Source organism: Brassica napus, chromosome A3, assembly GCF_020379485.1.
Source record: "Brassica napus cultivar Da-Ae chromosome A3, Da-Ae, whole genome shotgun sequence".
NCBI classification, from domain to species: Eukaryota; Viridiplantae; Streptophyta; class Magnoliopsida; order Brassicales; family Brassicaceae; genus Brassica; species Brassica napus.
In genome coordinates, this window is record NC_063436.1 from 21,692,569 (window position 1) to 21,700,351 (window position 7,783).

Here is a 7,783-nt window from a genome sequence, read left to right on the forward strand (position 1 = left end):
GTTTAGACATTCTGCAATACCATCCCATACTTTCGTCAATCTGCCAAAATATTCATCCACCGTCGACCCATTCTGTTTACAAGTTGCAAGAGAGTTGCGTAGTTGTTGAAGACGAGCACCACTCTTGATGGAGAAGCGCTTCTTTATAATATCCCATAGGTCCTTAGCCACTTCGCGAGTCGAGATAGTTGAACGAAGCTTGGGATCGATGGTTTGTTTAATCCAACCAACAAGGAGGTGATTGTTGGCTGTCCAATCTTCAAGATATGTAGAGTCCGCCGCCGGTTTTGGTATAGTGCCGTCGAGGAAGCCGAACTTTTTACGTGAACTGACGGCCATTCGGAAATTGATAGCCCACTCCTCATAGTTATTTCCGTTGAGAAGAGGATGAGAGATCACAGCTCCTGGATTGTCTCCGGAGGTTAGGTCATACGGAGAAATAGTCTTCCGCTTAGGTACATCAGCGTTGGGCGCCATATCAAAGTTTCTCAATAGAAAAAAAAAAAAAAAAAAAAAGAGGCCGAGAGGCTTTCTATGAAGTTGATTAGGGATGCTCTGTTTTTGTCGAGAAAAACAGAGTAGGTAGTAAACAAGAGCCGAGAGGCTTGGAAAAAATAAATTTAGGTTTTAGATCGCTTGCTCTGATACCATGACAAGTTTAGATCTTCATAATGTTCAACTTGTATTACCTCGACCATAAGGCCATATATTTATACATATCAAGAATCTTAACCTAATGAGATAAGGCAAGACTATACACCCGTATCTTTCCAAATAGGAAATATTACATATTCCCAATAGTAGATCTCTCTCTGGCGGAGACCTTAGATTGATCTTCGGAATTTTAGGGTGGAGGAATTGCGCCCTTTCCCATTCCCGTGCTGTTTTGATAGCTCTAGTTAGAGTTTCCCATTCCAGTGACAATCTACAATCTTATGGTTTCATAAGTAAATAGAAAATAAGACATTAAATTAATAAATTATATTAAAGGGTAATTCAATTTACCATTCTTTTTAAAATTTAATATATATATATATATATGCGAATGCTAGATTTTCCTTTTCTCCAAAATCATAATAAACATTTGAGCCACGCGGTACCTTACCGTGACAACTTTAAAGCGCCCCTCCAGAATGAGCAGATCTACAATAAGAGTAAATTCATAAACCTAGTGAGCACATTTACAAATTATAGAATATTGATATAGTATTGCTTTCGCGCATTTATGCCACAGTAAAAGAAAAAGGCATCATCATTCATCAGAAATCATCACAAAGATATGAATCTTTGTTCTTGAGACGGAGGGAATCTTTGTGAATAGTGATAGCGTACGTACGTCGACATTGTAATTACACCATTAGATATAAAATTTTATCTGACTAGTTAAAAGTTAAAATATATCGGCTCAGTACGTAAATCCAGAAAAAATACTGATATACATACATATATATTATGAGAATATTAAACATAAATTGTCTTATCATATAGAGATAATTCTACTCATTCGTTGCAAGGCGTAACATCCAAGCCGGAAGAAGAGAGTTTGGTTCCGCCAGTGATGATGCACCGCCGTCGTCTCCCCCAACTCTCCCCACAAAGCCATCTCTGCCAATTTAATAACTAATTAGTCAGAATCATTCATAGCTAGATATGTACATTACACAATGAATCAAACTCTATAAATCTAATTTGAAATACTACGGAAAGAGAGACGATACCTGGAGGAGGTTAAGCAGTATTGGGGCTGAAGAATTGAAGAATTGTTGGAGCATTGGATTAGTTGTCCTTCTTGCTGAACCGTGTTCTTCTCCCTCTCCTTAATCTATCATATCATAACTTTTTATCATTGTTAATACTATACAGATGCACGAATTGTATGTTCTGTTATATAAAAATATAGTAATTTTATATAATATAAAATAACAACTTTAATTTTTTTCAAATAAACTATACATTTAGTTAAATAAAACTATCAAGGTTCCAAAACTAGGTCAATTAATCGATTAAACTATAAAAATGGGACTGATTAGTTGCAAAGTGAATTTTTGGTGAGATGACATACTTGTATAATTCACTTTGCAACTGATCATCCCATTTTTAATACAAATATAACCACTAAATACATTAAAAAGAATTTTGTATTAACCTTTTTGAGAAGCGCATTGTTGTGATCTTGCAAGGCCTTATCCTGATGAAATCAAATAAAACAAGTAAGCGTAGATCTAAAATGATTATCTGCTTGATTGCGACACTATACCTTCTTCTGGAGCGCCGATATGGATTCGAACATAGCTTGGTTCTGCAAATATTACAAATTTATTAAAAAGGCCATCACAAATTTCAACTCCAATTCATATGAATGTACGTTCTCATATTACCTTTCTTGACCTAATGCTCTTGATAGCAGCATGGAGCTGATGCTCCAAGCTTTGGAGCTCCTTTAAGCTCAAAGAATCAAGATCTTCCCCCATAAAGTTCCTGCACATTTTCATTTTTGCAACTTCTTGTTATATAATGGGTTCCTTGCTACATATGTGATATTACGCGTAGGTATTACGTTCAAATTTCCTTACAGAAAATGAACAATGTGAGGATCCAAGACACAAATAGTAAGTTCCTTGATTACCATATATTAATAAAAGATTTTGAAGATGACGAGATTTTAAGTCGAGAAGTACTTGTTATTATAAGTTGTGAGAAATAAGTCCTTATAAATCACATAATGGGTTCCCTCTTTAAGCTGTGTTATGTCTTAGTATTTTTAACGATAGGTGCTAGAACCAAAGTCTAGTTCAGTTAAAACAACTCTTGTATATATACGTTCAATTGCTAGTTGACAAGCACACAGATTATGAAGGAATCTTAATTTGGCATTATGCACTAGAAGATAATATTATTATACCTTTTGTTCTTCTCGAGTACCTCAACTCTTGCCTTGAGCTTAGCATGTTCTAGAACCCAATTTTCCTACATCATTAGTATAAGATAGAAGTATGACTTAATTATGAACATAAACGAAGCTAGAAGTAAAACCAAATCTTAAAACTTACACTCTGTGAAATGTCTCGGCCTACAAGTTGTTTGTCTGAATACAAATAGCGATCGTAGCGTTCAAGTATCCTTTCCATGCTAGATTTCAGAAAATTCAAAAGAAACAAAAGTTTACTTAATTAATTTGATCCATACATATAAATCAGATTATAATTTCAAACGTTGTAATTTGTAACATTAATTTGTTACAAAGTGTTTAGCCAAAAGTTTACCTTGCTTGATATACTGACAAAAGATCGCTAAAAGTAGAGCACATAAAACAAAAACGTATATAAAACCTGGTTCACGGTGAGTCCACACAACATTATAGAAATTATAGGTGGTACAAATTCAATGTCAAGATTCGTGAAGCGTACGTCTGTGTCAAATTCAATGTCAAATTCAATGTCACGGTGAGTCCACACAACATTATAGAAATTATAGGTGGTACAAATTCAACCTTTCTTTCAAATATATGTCATTAAGTGTTATACATGTTATACACATACATAAGCGTACGTCTCACTGTGAGCACGTGCTTCTATACATGAAAAGAGGCAATCAAATCGTGAGTCTGTGTACTAAGTATCATAATTTTATGCTATTTTCATTCGGGTAAAGCAAGGGAAAATAAATATAAACCAGCTTTTTCATGCGTCCGTATACGTAAAATCCCAAAAAACCCTAATTTCTCGAGCCACTTCTTAGGGAACAAACAAATCTACAGTATATATGCAACACACAGGGATAAGATTTGGATTTAAAGACTGACGACAATCGAGATGGAGACGTACGAATTTTTTTTTTTTCCGTCAATATTTCATTAAAATAGAAAGGGCTCAGCCCAAGAAAATTACAAGATAAAAGGCTCACGGCCCAATTACCACAACCTGCCAAACCCTAGAGAAACCGGCCCACAGGCCCATAAACCCAAACCCCGACACTGCCCTAACCTAGGAACTCTTGTCGGCTTAACCTAATCACGCCTCATCTCATCCCGGCGGTTACCGTCGAACGGCTCTCATCCGTCGCGCTTGTCACGGAGAGCATCAGCGGACTAACCGCGATATCATCCCAATCACAACTCGCCTACTGGGCATATCAAGCCCGAGTCTCAAACACACTGCTTTCCTTCTCCTGTCGTCGTCTCCATCGATGGAGAGCTTCATCGGCTACCGATAGCTCATCCCTTCAAATCCGAACAACCATCCTAACGACAAGAACCACACCGCAAATTTCACCCAATCCAAACAAAACAAGACCAAGAAAAAAACCCCAAAAGAGAACGGGGACCTAAACCGACAGCGTAGAGCTATGTGAGCCCCTACCCTCCGGAGCCAAAACCGGCAAAAACGGAGCAAAGAAAGCCTCCCCTTTCCGGGAACTAGAACCGGCGGCGGCGAAGCTAAGGAAGCCTCCACCTCCCGGAGAACAAACCGACGTCGACGGATCTGTGATAGCCTCCATCTCCCAGACCACTGACACATGCAAGCCTCTCTTCTCACGCCGTGAGCCTCCACGCGACCGCGTCTTCCCTCCACGCAAGGAAACCACCGTTGAAGGATGGTTCCAATCCAGAGCTCCGACAAAGCGATCGGTGAGACGCGACGAAGAAGAGGCGAAAAGAAACCTCTTTGAAAAAGAATAAGGTTTCCGGCGACGGCACGGACGCTCACGCGCCGGCCGTACGCCGGAGAAAACTCTTAGATCTCCTTTCTCTCTCCTTTCTCCGATGGAGACGTACGAATAAGAAAACAAATCTAATTTAAAATCAAGAAAGCAGATATGGATACGATCGATGTGAATATAAATAATATAATATATGGATTATAGATGAGAATAATTACCAAGAGTCGGTGGAATATTCGAAGAGTTTGCCTTTGGAAGAGAAGATGACGAGGGCAACCTCAGCATCGCAAAGAACAGAGATCTCATGAGCTTTCTTGAGCAAACCAGACCTTCTCTTTGAGAAAGTAACTTGCCTATTGATCTTGTTTTCTATCCTCTTCAGCTGAACCCTACCCCTTCCCATGTCTCTCTCTCTCTCTCCTCAAAAGCTCAAGAACAAGAGAGAGAAACGACAACCTTGAAATGTCCAAAGGACCTCTCTCTCTTTCTTTCTTATCTCTCTCTGGGTATCTTTTGTGTTGAATGTGTGATAATTTTTTCATTTATTTATTATTATTTCCGTGGACTTTTGTTGGGTTTCGCGTGAGTCTACAGTGACGTAAGCGTGTGAACAGTGACGTAAGTGATAAAGGTATAAATACGGTGTGTTGATGTTTATACATAGACGATGATATTTGTGGAAACAGAGAGAAAAAGCCACATAGAAAGTGGAAGAGACCAGAGTGGAGATAAAGTTAAGGGCTGTTTGGGAAATAAACCATACGACTTGTTGTCGAGTTCTCATAGGCTCTTTTCTACTGTAATTACAACTTGTTCGTTAGTTTTGTGCCTCCCCTTTGGCTTACGTTGTTTCCGTACCGTACGGAGTTTTAAATGTCATTGCTTTTAAGGTTAAGAACAAATCAGTCAAGAACTCAAATGTTAATGCGTATTAAAGGGAAAAAAATAATTAATTCCTTATAGGTTTGCACAGTAAAACTGTATATGAATTTATATGATATTTTCATGGAGTTATCACACTGTCTCTAATTTTAAGTTGTTTTATATTCGCTCATGTGATAATGAGGATATTTTAAGCATATGGGTTTATGATAAACCGTTTATCCTGTGTTCAAGTATCGAGTTTCTCTTTGTATCATCACAAGTGGAACTAGGCTCAGTTGACCCAACTAAAGTTGAAACATAATTAAACGAAAAATTGAATTTTCTATCGGCTCCCGTTGATCGTTTGGACCAACATGCATATGTACTAGAAGTAATTCTATATTTCTATATATACATATGTATATATACAATTTATCTTTTGACCGAAAAAAGTAGCCTATTTATGGGAAGCGAATCTCGAACGTATGATACTCTCAATATAGGAAAGCTAATTTTAATAATTAGGTCTGATATCAATAAGTCCCATAAGATATGGATAGATGGATTCAGAAAAATGTTGAGATCTTTACTAATTAATCAGTACTCGGTAGTGTTTTGTGGTGGTCGGTCTAATTGTTGTATGATTACAATATAACACTAGCTAGCTATAGTTTTTTTTTTTTTTTTTTTTTTTTAACAGGAGGTTCAAAGGTGACCTGTAATCCGCACGTGGTTTCCGTTTGCCCAAAGGCCCGTAATCCGCACGTGGTTTCCGATTGCCAACCTTCTAATCCCCCTGGCCCGGAACCAGCCGGCACTAATATCCATTACCCAAGGACCCGACACCAACACCGCGATAACTTTAAACTTGGGGAGGGAGTAAAGCATTCCGTGGCCACATGGGGTATTCGAACCCGGGTCCGTATTGGTGTGTTAATTACTTCAAGACCACTAGCTAGCCCACCACCCTGTGGTTAGCTATAGTTTTTTTTCTTCGTCAAACACTAGGGCTATCTTATAAACAATTAATTTCGTCTTAACGTTCAACTTTTTTTTGGTGGTTATCGAATAGGAAACGTATTCCGATAAGAAGTTCACAAAACAACATTCATGTCGGTCCCATGATTAGAATATGTCTGGCCTCTGCGTGATATACATAAACTGATCAGAATAATGAAAACCATAACTGAGCCGGTGAGATGTATAATTGAATGATATCAAAATTCTGAAAGAATTATAGCTGAGGGAATCACTTGTGATTTTAACTTTACTTCAGACGTTAGTAAGCCTTCACTGAAAAAAAAACCCCTTACTTCAGACGTTTTTGTTGCACATATTAGCATTGGTACGTATTCTATTGTTTGATTAAAGACATTTAAATTTCAGCTACCAAGAAAAAAAGACACTTTAAATTTCTGTCAAGCGTCTTTAGAACAATAAATATAGAAAAGTTTACCTTCAAGGACATATTTTGTGTTTCCAATTACCAATTTAGACACTTTGGGTTTGGAAGACACTTTCCCAAGTCACTTTGTCCAATTTGTCCTTGAACTAGATATCAACGTGTTTGAATAAATAATGAATTATAAAAACATTAATTTTTTATATATTTTGCATCGATAACTCAAAATCTCCAGATCCCCTTTCTCTTAACCTAATCCTAAAAACAATCTTTCATATTCATCTATCATCTTGGATAAGTACAATTGAACCAAAGCACCGTTGTCTTCTCTGTCACTTTCTGAGAGAGTCGTGTTCACCGCCGTGTTCTTTCGTGATAAAAGATATCAACTTTGCCATGGATATGGATGATGACGGATCTCTGTGATGGAGATGGACACTGATGAAGCTCTGCACCACCTCTGTCATCGCTTCAGTGGCGCGTACGAGAAGCGAGATTCTGAGAAGAATCGAAAAAGGACACGACAAGGATTTACGTCGTTGACGCCGCAGTTTCAGTGGCGAGTGTCTTGGGAGAGGGAGGAAGAAGCTGGAGGAGAAGTAGGGAAGACGATGGTGAGCAGGTCCGACCTTCAATGTGGAGAGGACGACGACATCGAGCTCTCGTGATGCAGACAGAGGATGTGTGGATGTGGACGAAAGTTGTATGGATGTGGTCATTGTGGACATGAGACTTGGAATCAAGTGCGAAGTGGTCAGATAAGAGGTGGTCAGATGAGATATGGATAACAGTGAAGATTCCACATGTGTCTTCTATGCTCTGGTTATTTACGAGATTCATATGTCTTGGGAGAGGGAG

General features: G+C 38.2%; 1 protein-coding gene across 1 annotated transcript; it reads right to left on the minus strand.

Moving 5' to 3' along the window:
- Window positions 1-1,362: 1,362 nt before the first annotated feature.
- On the minus strand, window positions 1,363-5,186 carry LOC106439964 (agamous-like MADS-box protein AGL8 homolog). The gene is made up of 8 exons (XM_048776700.1): window positions 4,878-5,186; window positions 3,051-3,129; window positions 2,903-2,967; window positions 2,379-2,478; window positions 2,258-2,299; window positions 2,147-2,188; window positions 1,719-1,822; window positions 1,363-1,605 (listed from the first exon to the last, which is right to left on the minus strand). Exons 1-8 carry the CDS (start codon window positions 5,060-5,062, stop codon window positions 1,497-1,499), a joined length of 726 nt encoding a protein of 241 aa, XP_048632657.1. The 5' UTR covers window positions 5,063-5,186; the 3' UTR covers window positions 1,363-1,496.
- Window positions 5,187-7,783: the final 2,597 nt, after the last annotated feature.